This window comes from Dreissena polymorpha, chromosome 9 (genome assembly GCF_020536995.1).
Source record: "Dreissena polymorpha isolate Duluth1 chromosome 9, UMN_Dpol_1.0, whole genome shotgun sequence".
NCBI classification, from domain to species: Eukaryota; Metazoa; Mollusca; class Bivalvia; order Myida; family Dreissenidae; genus Dreissena; species Dreissena polymorpha.
In genome coordinates, this window is record NC_068363.1 from 11,043,829 (window position 1) to 11,059,135 (window position 15,307).

The 15,307-nt window shown below is 33.3% G+C and overlaps 1 protein-coding gene across 1 annotated transcript in view; it reads right to left on the minus strand.

The window, feature by feature from the left end:
* The window catches only part of LOC127844764 (uncharacterized), a 32,223-nt gene extending 17,381 nt beyond the window's left edge, over positions 1-14,842 (minus strand). Inside the window, exons 1-20 of the mRNA XM_052375224.1 lie at positions 14,710-14,842; positions 13,721-13,902; positions 13,252-13,311; positions 12,170-12,267; positions 11,264-11,465; positions 10,811-10,933; positions 10,269-10,427; positions 9,278-9,478; positions 8,486-8,578; positions 7,648-7,974; positions 7,105-7,215; positions 6,361-6,465; positions 5,954-6,082; positions 5,330-5,662; positions 4,331-4,390; positions 3,359-3,529; positions 2,409-2,654; positions 1,817-1,969; positions 1,366-1,460; positions 607-865 (exon numbers count right to left, since the gene is read on the minus strand). Of these exons, the coding sequence (XP_052231184.1) occupies positions 607-865; positions 1,366-1,460; positions 1,817-1,969; positions 2,409-2,654; positions 3,359-3,529; positions 4,331-4,390; positions 5,330-5,662; positions 5,954-6,082; positions 6,361-6,465; positions 7,105-7,215; positions 7,648-7,974; positions 8,486-8,578; positions 9,278-9,478; positions 10,269-10,427; positions 10,811-10,933; positions 11,264-11,465; positions 12,170-12,267; positions 13,252-13,306 (2,920 nt within the window). The 5' untranslated portion in view covers positions 13,307-13,311; positions 13,721-13,902; positions 14,710-14,842. The remainder of the gene's footprint in view (positions 1-606; positions 866-1,365; positions 1,461-1,816; positions 1,970-2,408; positions 2,655-3,358; positions 3,530-4,330; positions 4,391-5,329; positions 5,663-5,953; positions 6,083-6,360; positions 6,466-7,104; positions 7,216-7,647; positions 7,975-8,485; positions 8,579-9,277; positions 9,479-10,268; positions 10,428-10,810; positions 10,934-11,263; positions 11,466-12,169; positions 12,268-13,251; positions 13,312-13,720; positions 13,903-14,709) is intronic.
* Positions 14,843-15,307: the final 465 nt, after the last annotated feature.

A 15,307-nucleotide genomic window follows, 5' to 3' on the forward strand; every position in this document is an offset into this window, starting at 1 on the left:
CGCTTATGAATGTTGTTTATCACTTCTTTCAATATTTTGTGAATATTTTTGCAATATACATGTAAAAGTTTACGAATCAAACACATGTTTTACATTTTAATATTTGAGCCCAACAAGTAAGCTTGTCATTTGTTACTTGCTTAATGTAATACTCATAAGTTAAGCTCAAGAAAGTATATACAACAAGAGCATCGCATAACGGGTGCAACGCTCGGTTGCGGGTGCAGTTTTGAATAAATAAAAGCTTGTCAGATTTTTTTAGAGGTCACAGTGACCTTGACATTTGACCTAGTGACCCAACAATGGGTGTGGTATGTAGAACTCATCAAGGTGCAGCTACATATGGAGTTTCAAAGTTGTAGATTGAAGTACTTTGATTTTAGAGCCAATGTTCAAAACCTTTACAAAATGTTAACGAGCTGACTATGACAATGCCTCGAGTTTTCTCCGAAAACAGCCGAGATAATAAAATGTGTTGTCTATAAGATTAAGTTTTTTTGTATAATAAATAATACGTGTTCTTCCATATGAATACTTTACAAAAAGCTGAATAATATCTTCTTTGAGTAATTTATTATTGAAATTGAAGTAATTAAGGTATGTCACCTTGAATATTGAGACGGACGCTATGATAAGGCCAGTACACCTCAGGAATGCCAACGATATCCGAAATGCATGTGAAGTCTTCGTGTATATCTTGTTGCTCCACAACACCAACTGTTAAGATGTATGTTGTTGTGGTACCGTTGTTAGTCAGGTTCACGCTAAATTTTCCTCGAGTAAGGTTTTTGAATGAAATATCCACCATTAAGTCCCCGTTTCGTGAGATGTCCCCCCACCGAAGGCTTTTCCAAAATAATATCACCTAAAATAAACCAAATTTCAATGATATCAGTCGATAAAAATATTAAGTTGACCAAATGTAAGAATATAACGAAATATGAACAGCAATTGTGGCTAATTATTTGTTTAGGAATTTTCCAGAATAATACCAATTTAAAAAAAACAAACACGTTTACAAAACAAATAAAAAGATAAAGTACAAATTGTTAACAATATTACAAAAATGGTGTATAATTATGAAATTGAAATCTACACCATGGATGCAAGTTTAAAAGAAAAATCAGAACATTGTGTTTAGAAAGTAAGAAAATTAGGATCGAAACGGTGGATGATAATATTATGGGGTATACTGATATAAAAACTCTTGTATTGCTTTTCTCTTCTGAGAACAGTTGTAGATGTAAATAACTTGTGTTCCTACTTAGTGTGAACGTAAGAAACTACCAACTAAACAATTATCCAAAAAAGTGCAAGACAATAAAATAATCAGTACTCTGTTTCAACAGTTGTATGCACGCATACCTGATGATTGCCAGGGTTTTCCACAGTACATACAAGGTCAACAGACCCTGATATGGTCGTTGCGGGAGGATCGGACACACGGACGGATGGATAGTCTACATAAATATATATAGAAATGTGTGTTTAATATGATATGATTATAATGTAGTTTAATTTTAATATTAGTAAGGATTTAACAATATGTATAGAATTTTATTACAAACATTATTAATTTTAACCCTGTCAATTATTGATGTTCGATTGTAATTAATTTTCATGTGTTTATGTTATTACACAAACTAACTGAATTAAACATGGTAGGTTAGAACTAAGGAATGCAAATAATGAAAAACTGGAACCAGCAGGTGAAGACGTCATATCATTCCAAATGCTTTGAAATATTGAAAACAATAAATGATACAAACACAAACCGCCAACCTTTCTAATTTCTATTTTGTAAAGCGAAAATTACCTTCACATATATTTTCGTCCATTCTGTCAGCACAATCGTTGGTGCCGTCACATATCTGTTCCGGCGATATACAACTGGAGTTATCGGAGCACATTTGGCAACCTACTGGAGTTGTTGGTCCTGTTGCATGAGTTGTCCATCCTGAAGTGGAACCTGTCCAAAACAGACGCTTAAGTCTTTATATATCATGCAACTCATTATATAAAGATATATATAGTAGCAAATGTGCTTGTAACATGTATTCAAATATATTACAATCGTATTGCTGACACTTTATAGAAAAGCCCTTTGCAACGGTACACACCAGACAAATAATTGAAAACTGCACAACACTACTAAGCTAGACTTAATCAATTGGAGACCTGATTTCAATTGCTGGTGTCGACCTCTCTCGCAAAACAAAACAATGCAATGTGCCGCAATGGACAACATGTATAAACAATATTTCCATTTCTATTGCTGAATGGTTTTTAAAGGATTCAAGCATCCTAGTTGTTTAATTAATATGTATCAAAGTGTCAGATCATTATTAATGAGTAATCAATTTTTTTTCTCAATTTTTAAATGTTACCAAACAAAAAAATATTATTACAGTATTGCTCGTCTTCGCCTCGAAGACAGTCAGGATTTCCATCACATAACTGAAACCAATGTATGCAAGATCCATCATAGCAAGCGATAAATCCATCTAGACAGCCTAAAGATGATGTCGTTGACCATGTTGGCATAGTTGTATGATGTGGTGTCGTACTGTCCTGTGTTGATGTTACCCATGGCGCTGTTAATCTTGGCGTGGATGTTGACCATGTAGTGGATACAGTCGGTGTTGTGGTTAAACCTACACAAGTTGTGTTTAAAACTATTATCATTATTTTTATGGAAAGACGTATCGATTTCATGTTTTGACTTATTAATTTGATTATAAAACAAATTTGTCACTTGTTTGCCTTTGTTGCCTACATATTTAGCCTACATATGTATCCTACATGTTTTGAACGTTTCCATAAGGTAACGTTTGATAGAGGTATATTAAATATATTTTCAAATATTTTTTAGTAAATGGTAAAAAAAAGAACTTCTAAAAACAGATTCTTTTGTTCATACGTAGGTGGTGTAATATGTAAAATGTGTATGGTAAAGTTCATTTTCATTGGTGTCTATCTTGAACTGTATGCAAATATATTAACCCAATTATATGATTTCAAATCAGAAAATGCCTCATTTTTTATCAACTTTAATCATGCATTTGAAAAACAACACCAGACCACATTCCATACAATTTAACATATTGTAAAACCAAGGAAACTAGTTACATAGTTTTTTCAACATAAAACAGCATATGTTTAAGGTATATGAAACTGCCAAAAAAGGACGAAAGACGGACACAACTGAAATGTAGTGCAAATCACTCGTATGGTCTTCTGTCCAAGAACCAAGCTTTATAAATCCAACTAACGTAGTTTTTAAGTTATCACAGGATGTCAACATTTTAGCTTAGTACTTTTTGCATACTAAAAGTTTTGTATCTAATTATGTGCTTACAAATTAATTCATCTTCACTGTGACTACATTGTGGAACTCCATCACATATTTGCAGAATGGGTATGCAGGTCCCATTATAGCAAGGAAACTGGTCATGACTACATGCTGGTGTTGTTGACGGCCATGTTGAAGTCTCCGACTCCCACTCTGTTTTTCCATAATTAGTGGTGCCTTTGAGTAAAAAAGATCATTATGTAAATAGTCCCTTGAGAGCCACATATTTCATCAGCATGGGTGTAGCAACAAATTGTAGCACAGAAAGTCTTTTAAGCTATGTTCAAGTCGCAAACACACAACTAAGAACAAGAAGATCATATGGCATAAACATAGTGGCTGGAACATCTACACTTGAAGATAACATAAGGTGAAAAATGTGCAGTCACTTCCAATTACTTTGATTTATTTTCTTTTTACAATATCATAATTTATAAGGACAAAAGATGGACCGACAATGCCACCAACATACTGAATGACTAAAATATACCCACGCAACATAAGCCAAACGCTTATCCAAGATTGCCAGCAGTCGGCACAATTTAATGCAATCAAAAACTAAGACAATAAACATTATCCTGTACATAATTATCATAATTTCATTCGAATTTGTCAAACAATGAAAACTGAATAGCAAAATATATTGGAAATATCAAACTCAAAATATGACATCAAACACAATTATGCATCACTTCATTTTCGATGTGAAGAAGTACTTCAAGGTACGATAAATACGAAAAAACTTGAAAACCACCCGTTCAACAAAACAACCACCTAACAGTCCAACGACGCGAATATAACCTATTTGATTTTAAGAGAATGCATACTTGACCTAACCTATACTTCAGGTTTGCCTATACTTACAAACGATGAATCAAATAAAACATTGAATGTTTATTGCGCATATCTTTTAAAACATTCGGTGCAAATTTATTTTATTTTTAAAGGCTTGTGCACAATTTCTTCCCTAAAACCAACCTTCCCAGAAAGATGTTGTCGTTGTTGAAATAAGCTCCAGGAGATTTAAGACCTGTACACCTGTAAAGAAGTTAACTTTCATTTTCATAAAATTCAAATCAATCAGTTGGCACTTTTGGACAATGAGCTAGATATTCAAACCATATTTTTATTACGTATGTAATAATGCATACCTTTTTATTTAACATGTAGGCCGATCCTGATTTGATTTATAATGCAGTTTACAGTGCTATTCAATCAATTAACACAAATAAAGCCACACATAATTAGTGGACCTAAATTAATCTTTGTATTTATCTAAAGCTGATTTATTGTGTTAGACAAGTTAGAATATTTTGGATATTTACAAATTCTTACGAAATGTAATTATTGTTTTTTAGTAGACAATAACACGTATTCAGTTAATCCATTAATGCAAACAAAAAGTTTATTTTATTAATTATTTCAATATTTTCATCAACATTGTATAAGGTTGATTCAATTAAGTTAATTTTAATTTTCTAGAAAACCTGTGGTGGAATAAGTAATGAACACTGTATTATGTGAACTCGCAATTAGACATCACTTTTGCCATGGACATAATTTTGGTAATTTTCTTAAACATATCTGTTCATAAATGTTATGTATGTATTATGTACAGTTAATGTCTATTTATTTTAAGGTTAAAAAAAGCACTTGTCCATTACAATTACATAAACAGTGAATATGTGTTGAGTTGTCAGTTTGGCTGTAATTTTTTACCGTATCCATGAACGCATGGACACGTTTTCATTTTTTATGATTGAGAAAAATCAAATAAAACATCCAGCATTAAAGTAAATTCCATTAAAATGATGCATTGTATTTTTAAGTGTATTTACTTAAAATATATGTCAAATTAATAATTACATTAGGTCAAAGTGCATATAACGAAATATTAAAAATGAAAGTGTATTCCAATATAAATGTCTTATTACAATTTCACATTAAATTGTATAAATAGAAGTAGAATTCACATACCGCCAGTTGTACATTCTCCTGGGAAAAGCTGGATATTGTCAACAGCCTTTGGTTCGTTGTAGTTGATCATTGAGTAAGATTGTACCTCAATAAGAATTCCATCATATTGCCCTGACGAAATATTTACATATATTACAAATGCCGAGATATAGTAGTTGAACGGCTGCAGTTCCCATTGGCCCACGGTGTGGTAAGAATTACTGTTGAATGTTGCTACCCGTACCACAGACATGGAATAGGATGACACAATTGCAAAGTGGAATGTGAAACAACTGTTTTCTACAACATTTACAGGAGCAGATCTCAAGTAGCCCATCGATTCTTCCATATAAGCTGAAAAGTAAAATAGTAACATTGTTGTTAGGAATCAGTGTGCAAATTATTGAATCCGGACACATCCATAACTGTAAATGTTTTTGGAAACAGACAAAACTGGCTGTGCTCATCTTGTTGATGTATTCTAGTTACCAAAACAGAAACCATCTTTATATACATAACTTACATTTTCCTTCAACTGTGTGACTCATAATGGTTAGATTTATTAGAATGCTTTAGAATTAAACAAGGATGTAAAACGTCATATTCTGAAAAATCTAATATTTTAGGACGTAATGCGAATTGTACCTATATTGCCATACTGGGCTAGTTGTTGATAATACCCGTAGTAAATAGAAGTATCACGAATGTCGACGTTGTGGAGGTAGTACATACAGGTACCGTTAGTAAAATCGCATGTTACACTTGCCATTGATTCTGTAAAATAAATGACAATAGTTAGTCAATGAACTAAATTGGTAACCATAGTTACCTTCACAAAAGAAGGTTTTGCTCTATACATACGTTACTATTTCAATGTTTTTTTTGTTCTTTAATATATGATTCACCCAATAAATAAAAATATGTAGTTAATTCAAAAAATGCTCAAACGTTCAGTATTAATGCACTTGGTGACGTATTGGGCAAGTCGCAAATCCCAGCTCACCTCAAAATCTGTCTTAGCAACTATGAAGGAAATATTAGAAAACATTTACCACAATCTTCGTCCGACCCATCCTTGCAATCCCTAACACCATCACATCTGAGGGCCGGGTGGAAACATTCCCCACTGGCACAGGTGTAGGTGGAATTTAAACATTCTGAAAGATTAGACGGTAAATCTGTGCTCATATCATTTACTACAAATTTCAATCAATCACACGTATGTTATCGAGATGAACACGCATTGATGAAGCTGATGTCTGTATAAAATATAATGTTGAACGGTTTCAGGATACAGCTTGTCAACCACTTGTCAAACATGGGTCAACAAGCTTCCCCAAGTACTCATGTTATGAATAACACTTTGTTGAAGTGAAAAAAAAAAGAATAACCTTAAGGTCTTCATTATACTCGTAAGGAAAGTAAAATATTAGCTTCAGTAGCAGTAGAATTACCTCATTATTACATTCGTTGCTTTATGTCTGGCAAGGAACCAATTGCTAAACTAAATAGTATAACACAAAACAAACGCACCAAACACAGCACACACACGCGGATAACAAAACACGGAAAATGAATATGTATGTGGTCACCGACTTGGAACGGTCAACGCAAAGCGCATAGGAAGCTAAAACCGGCTCCAAAACTCACACGTGGCGCCCAATTACTCACGAAACAATTACGTGTAAAAACCAATAAACCAAACACCACCATAATGCAATTAAATAGCAATAAAAGATAATATCATTTAACATTATTACAACCTGTTTTACATAGGTATAGCAAGGCAAACTTACGGCAATTGATTTCATCAGTTCCATCATTGCATTGACGTATCCCATCACATCTGTAGAGCTGTGGATAACATGTGTCATCACACAGAACTGACTGTCCACTACAATGTTTTTCTAACAAAACAAACAACAAATTGGTTACAAAATGAAAAAAATGCGTGAGCGACATTGTATTTGTCTACTTCGTATCAGCTACAATACTATTTGGTGATAGTTTGTTACAAATAATTTTAAGCCGTTTATTTCGAAATATATAACACCTTCCAAATGCAAAATATGTAGTTTTTTGTTCCGTATTTAAAAAAAAATCCACTGCAAAATTAAAATCAACAGTTAAACCAAATCTCTATAATGTAAAAAATTGAACAACAAACGAATCAATATAAAAACAATCAACTGTGTTTATTAGGTTAAAAGGTAAAGTTATACTGACAAGTTAATATGTTTGTACAATCATAAACCATTAAAAAATGGAAAGATAAATTTGCCCTATGGAATGTTTTATACCAAAAAATTCGTCAAAGGATACACATGTAACGGACTAACCTGTGATGGCGCATGATCCGTCTGTCACATTCACAGAGAGAAGGCTTATCGTGTACGGGTAGTAATAAACATAAACGTACAATTCCAGCCATATTTTCTCTGAGCTCGATACATTAAACGAAAGCAGGCTTGTTTCATTAACAACCATATAGAGATAGTCATAATGTATCTTGGATCCATTTTCTACATGTACGCTTACATATAGGACACTTGAGGAACTTTGTGATCTCGCCGTTATTTTGACGCACGTGTTTGAAGAAACTGGCGTGTACATCGGAGAATTCAACACCAAGCCCGAGAATGACTCATTAGTCACAAGATAGCCTTCTAAAAACAATGAACAAATAATAATTTTGTTGACACCCAATTGTTGTGTTGAATGTATATGAAAAATATATTTTATAACGGAAGAATTTAGCGTCATATTGCCTTCCTGCTAATCCCTTCTATAAATTTGAATTTGTTTGTCCAGAGACATAAACCGGATGTGAATAGATAACAATTATCCCGGATTCAGATCCGTTCCTCCAACATAACTTGGGAGGGGGTAGGTGGTGGGTGGTAGTTCTAAATTATTTGTACAGCCATTCCTTTCTAACTTAATAATGAAGGACTGAAGTTACCGCTCTTTAAAAAATGGAAAAGGTAAACAACATGTATTTAAAGGCTAGCATAAATCAATACAGTTCTTATTTTATCATTGTAACAATTAACAATTATAACAATTCACATGTAAAATTACGGAAATTCATTTCATACCGGCAATTGTAGCGCGTGCTTATTTCAAATTTCCAACATTTTCCGAAATTATGTCAAGCTAAATTATAGGCGCATTTACCGCTATTCCAATTCCAGTGGCTGTCTTGTGGCCACTGGTACCCACACATCTCACCATTCCTTAACACGCAATCGATTGATTCCTCTTCTAGCTCTGAAGAATGAGATATATGGAACGGACAGATGTAACCTTCATAGATGAAGCATAATAGGCATTTCATAAAATAAGGTCACTCAGTTTAATATGTAGTATTTGTCTTAGTCGACAAGTACGCATTAAACCAAAAGTTAAAGCGACTCTGTTATATATGTATATAAATATGTTTGTAAAATATTCCTGTCGATAAGGTGGTACAGTTCGATGTGAAATATGCGCGAAGGAGCATGTACCACGTGACTATAAACTATATAAAGGACTCACTTAGTACGGATTGTGACCTGGGAAATTATTGCATTTCGTTTTTTTTTTACATCATGTTGATTTGTTTACGGAATATTAAAATATATTAACTAAATACACTATTAAAATTACTTGCTTCATATTTAGAAATAAATAAGTAACTCTAATGTGGTGAAACAAAAATACAGTCCTAAAAAAATAGAACTATTTATCACTGTTTGAACTTATTAAAACATAAAAAATATATAGTAAGTTTAACAAAACGCACAAATAATGCATCAATAAAGAAACATAAGCTTTCATGCAGCAACTAGATGTGTCACAGATGCCATAGTTGATCTGTTTAATGCCCATATTAGTTCTTTTAACGAACATGTGACCTTGCATGTACTTTACGTACGTTCATATTGGGTGTCCGACAAATACAACATACGGCGAGGTTAAATGCCTTACCTTCACACGGATCATTCGAAAGAGAGATGTTATCGATTGCAGCAGTAACTGCTATTGCTCTGAATGTGATATTCAGTTGTGACGTCGCATAACCACAGGCATCGACGCAGCGTTCCTTCCAAGCCGATCGACGGGGATGAAATGTTGATAGCAGATCAGTTCGTACGTCGTTTACAATGACTTGTAGCCTTCCTGGTTGTACTACAACAAAGTCAAGGTGATTGTATAAAATGTTTGTAACTGACGTATGTTCAGGAATCACTTCCCGGAAGTGACTTAAGGGAACACTTTACATAATAATATGGTATATTTTAAACTTAAATATAAACATCATAACTTCTACTGAATTCAAACACCATGATCATAGTCAGCATTATAACAACTATACTTTCTTCAAAAAGATATATTTGTAAATCCTGTGTGCAACACCAACTAACATGACTTTTCAATGAGTTCAATGCTACATCTAATGGCTTTATTTAGAAAGTAGCCTTGCCATTAAACTGGCAGGTACATAATTTTCTCGAACATCAATTAAAAAAGTGTTCATATTAAAAGGAATTGATTTCATGCAAGTTACTGCAATAGCATAACATATTCAGTTACTAAGAAAGACAGCGTGTAGAGTTGATGTATTGTTTAAAGTGAAAGTCTACGTAAGGGATGGTAACCATGGGAATTTACGGTTCTCAAAATTTACATGTACTTATATTAATTCATGTTTAATTTCACTGTTACATTGGCATTGAACTGTTGACATCCAAACATTAGATCTTCCACGTTCTTCCCTAGTAACCATTACAACATTTTGCATCATTGTAGGTCAATGCATTTATCTAGTGATTTAAACGAAACGACCGACTAATACACATCGAAAAAGAGGCATAACTATAGGAACAACATTATACATGAGTGTTCATTATTTACATGTATTTGACAAATATAAGCAACAAGTTCCATTCCAAACAGAGCACCACTTTTTTGAACAAACCTTTATTCATTTCGTCCATGTAAGTGGAGGAGTTCATACTGAGGTAGGCAAAGCGCAAAAAACAGCTGGAAGAGTTCAATACTTTTCCCAGCGACAAATCTGTGAAGTCCAGGCTACCCATGCTGATATTGAAAGGCGCTTCTGCCATCATGTAATGGTCTGTGAATTGCAAATAATCATTGATTGATATTTATGGGATTGTCTCTCCTATTTAGATACAAAGAATTTTCAGCAATATCAACGGCCTTAACTATCAAGATAAGAATTAAATATATTATTAGTATTATTATTACAAGTGTTATATTAGTGTCAACTATAATAAATATAAATAAATACAATAACTATATAACAGGCACAGGCCAGTCGCTGGAATGTTTCTGTTCAAGTCTTTGCAATAACGTTATGGCATAAATGCAAAATAGTTCAAGCAAATATGTTTCAGGGTGAATTTAGCTAAAAAGAACAAATTATCGATACCTTGAAAAGACAGAGCTATTAAAAAGCAGTCCATTTTGTCTCCAACGACACTATAATAAAATTACCAGATTTTAGTCTCCCCGACGTGTGTTTCCATTTGTATTGATAGTTACATCCATGTCCGCCTGCTGTCACAGTGTAGTCGCAGAAATCGTGTTCAAAAGAACAGTTCTGTTTTTCAAATGTAGCTGAAATAAAGTCATATTTTACGTTTAAGAATTAACTGCTTATTAAAATATGTAAGGAAATGTACAGTTTAATCAGTAAATAATGTGTTCATTAGAATTGCGTCGATTTGTGTATATTTTTTTGTCGATTGAATATCCAACTATACCATTGTTGGGTACGAGAAATGGGATTTACTTCCAATGTGTCTATGTTCAAATTAAAGAATAAACAATGAGGTCATACGCTACTCGTCAAATTTAAAAACCAGCAACCAGTGGGTATTAAAACTCGCAGGCAACCTTACTTTGACAAATTTTAATTCAATGAAAAACAACAATCAACAAAACTACCTTTGCAGTGACCAGGATACATCTGAAAATCGTAAACGACGACATTTGAAGAACCCCGTGTTACAAAGGCTGTCACTCCGATCCGATACATGCCAATCAAATCCGATGGGACATCCACACAATACTGGTATTCATCCTGGGACGTTGTGGTCACTTTTCCGAGCACAGTTGTTTGCTCGGTTGCCATATTTTCAGCCCATATCTTCAAATAAAGTGTTCAAAAATACAGCTTAGAAGAGCCAAAAAATTACTTAAAATTAATATATAACTTTTTTTACCCACGATTCAAAGAATATACATCCATGTCGAAAAATAAAATAAACATAAAATACAGAGGTGAAAACGATGATATGTTGTAAAATGTTAACTCTAACAAGCCCGCTGTCATGGAAAAAATGTTCTGCGAAATTAAGGTACCGAAACGCCACTTATTTAGAAAAAAAACACGAATATACTATTGTGTCGAAATAAACATTGTTAAATGTACATGTGTAAAGTTCTATCACTCTAGAAGCAATACTTGTCGGGCTATGTGTGGCAGAAGCTCATAAATGTTTATTTGTAATACTCTACATATCTCATCTGATATCGAAAAAAAGAGAATTAAACCACAAGTTAAAATATTTTATTAAGTCATAAAGTCTGTGTTCGCTGAATAAACGCAACACCAAACTTTGGTGTTAATTTATACATGATTATGATCCATTTTTTTGGAGGTCTCCTATTGAAAGTCAAGTTAAGGCGCATCGGCTCACATGGGACGACACTTTACGCACATGCATTGTTTTCTCAGAGCGAGACATAACACTGCTTGGGCGTCTGATTTCACTGTGTCAACATTATTAGCTCGTACAAAATAGATGATGACATCTTTTTATACAATTGAATTTCTAAATAACGATATACCTGAAGCATTTCTGAGCCTGTCTTGCGATATTTAAACATGAACTTGTAGGGGCCACCTGCATGGTCAAACTTCGGTGATGATACGGTGGCCCAGGTTTCTGAAATGGAAACTGCCAGTTAATGTATAGAATGTGTATGCTCCATTTTATTCGTACAAGTTATTACACTGAATGTAAATGCAAATGTTTTTGCTTTTATGTTGAACACACAGTGAGGAACTTATAGGCAATATATATACACAGATTTGAACCAAAATATAAGTACATGTCGTTGAAAACATGTTTCTAAATGCTGATACAATGGAGACGAACATATATTTTATACATCAGACATATTTGCAATTAAAAATGCTTTCCATATTGTGTCGGTTCGTATTTGTTGATAATTTCGAGTTAGTTATTGCCTTCCAACGAGTTACTTAGTCGTTCCAACGAAGAAGCTATATCGTATTCACTACTTAGTTTTTAATACAAGTTAGCTATGTCGTTAACATGACTTACTCATTCGACTAATTAAGACATTCCCAAAAGCTGGTTATCGTGATCCCATGACTTATTTAGTCGCGTGAAATGGATACTTATAAGTTGTTACGATTACTAAGCCGTTAAATAAATGTTAATAAAAACCAACACATCTCACAGCTGCTTGGATTCAAACCCACAATTAGAATAATGATTTTATGTAATTTCTGTATTTGATGTTTTAACATGATTTTTGACGCCACATGTTTTCAAAAAGCTTTGTTGAAAATTTTGGAAGATTATCATCGATGGGATTTTATTGCAAAACTAAATATAAAGTCAGCAGAGGGTTTCGACAATCCTATAAGGAAAATTATTATGTCATAATGTTTTAAATGATACTAGGAACAGGCCAAAGCTACTTTTTGATGGAATATAATTACGACAACCCGACTGTATTCCTGTCATATTGAAAAAATCAATAAAACTGTTGCAAAAACAATAAGTTATAAACATAATATCTTAACGATAATATAAACGACGTGCGATAGACGACAGACGTAAGAGGGTTACTAAGTTAAAAATGTCTTTGGGTGAGATAAAATATTTAAAAACGCTTACCATTATACTGAGTAGTTCTCAAGTAAAAGTGCGGTTGATTGATGTTCCAAATCATGTTGTCTGGAACAAATACATATATTAAATTTTCATTAAGACACATATGTTGTTGTTTTTTTAAAGATGCCTACATTAACTGCATAATGACGAATTGTTAATGCACATACATTTCCCATGGAAACGGTTAAATAAATTGCTAATCTTAACATTTGCATATTTGATAGTGATAACATAATAATTGCAATGTGAATAATGCACGAAATTTTCATATTTGATACATTGAATCGTGTATTTTTCATTTAACATATATCAATCAATTATATTCTAAGAGAAGTAACATGCAAACGAAAGACATAAAATCCTCCATTACAACACAAAACAACATACTGAATCCAGAGGATAGTCCTTTCAGCTATGATATGTGCAAGCACTAAGTACGTGTATGATTATATCTACTAAACAAGATGCATACTTTTTGTTCCATAACATGCCAAATATGCATATTCGTTACTGTAACAGCCCACAGTATTAAACAGGCCTGCGTGACTACAGTTGTACAGCGTATTTTCCGTTGACGTGCAATAAAGATTCGTTAGAATGAACGATGAATTTCCACTTCGGCAACAATCAGCATAATTGCTACTTGGATTGGAGCTAAAGATAAAAGAAAAGAAATATGTTACAAGCTTTAAACGACGGATTTTATTGTGTCATAATTTTTTCTTTACACAATTCACGGTTTATTATTTGCTTATATATGGGTATGCCTATACGCGAATTACTTCTAAAAATAAAAGACCAACTCATAATCAAATGAATTTGTGAAATTTAAAAAGTAAACTTTAAAGTATTTCTTTCAATATTATGACATTACAACAAAATAAACACATGTCTCAATTTAAAGCCTCAATCCACCTGGATAACGATACCATGTTTGCATGTGACAGCACATGTCACACATTTGTGCCAATTTATATTATCTATGCTCGACATTAATTATGTCTCGACATTAATTATGTCAAACCCAAAACTGCCCACAAATATATATAAAGTCTTAAGCGATTCCTTATGTTAGACCATTCTTCTGTCAATGTCTTATAAAAACATTACATTAATAGGTATGGAGTGTGTTGAGCTATTCGAAGTTGGTTATGTATAATATATATTATAGTATTTATGTTTTTCACGTAATATGGTCGTCCATAGATCGTTGCGGGTTTGAGGTGACATTGCTCTTTACCGTGCAGAGATTTGTGTTAGTTGTACTGTCATGTGTTAGAAGCTTTTGTTCGTGATAGTAAATTGTATTAAATAATTCTATATGATATTAGACATACTATGCAACACTGACTTAGTAATTGATATTAACCGTACCATACCATAAACTGCATTGTAAGATATATATCAGCTATGTTACACATTTTATAAAAAAACAGTAAAGAAAATAGTTTGAGAACTCACAAGCCTAGCCAGCGACATGCAACTGTAGCATCGTTACCGCCCCAGCTATTGTCGCAAACACCGTACCACCTGCCCTGGTAAAAAAGCTCCACGAGGCCAGCATAAGAGGTCGAACCTCTAATTCGAATACCTCGGGCTTCATCCGTTTAAGTGCTTCCTATTAGGGAAGAACACACATAAGATCATGGTAAATGTCATGCAGCGAGTATAACAATAAACAAGTTGTTGATGGCAATCAGTTATATAGGTTTTCCACTGTACCCAACATCGATGCCATGCCAAGTAAATTGATGAATTTGCCGTTTAGTTTGATCAGTAGTGATGAAAAAAAAGCTTGAACCTGAAACGATTTTTATTAAAACAAGGGACAAAATTGTCACAAAACCAGGTTTTCAACTCAAATTGTGACCTTGATCTTGGAGATATTGACGTAAATCTTTGGCTCGACACACCGTCCAATGATGGTGAACAAATGTGCGAAATGATTATAAAAACTCACAATGATTGACATATTTATGGCTCGGATAAGCTCATTTATGGCTATTTTTGACCTTTGAACTTAAAGTGTGACCTTGACATTGGAGATATTGACGCAATT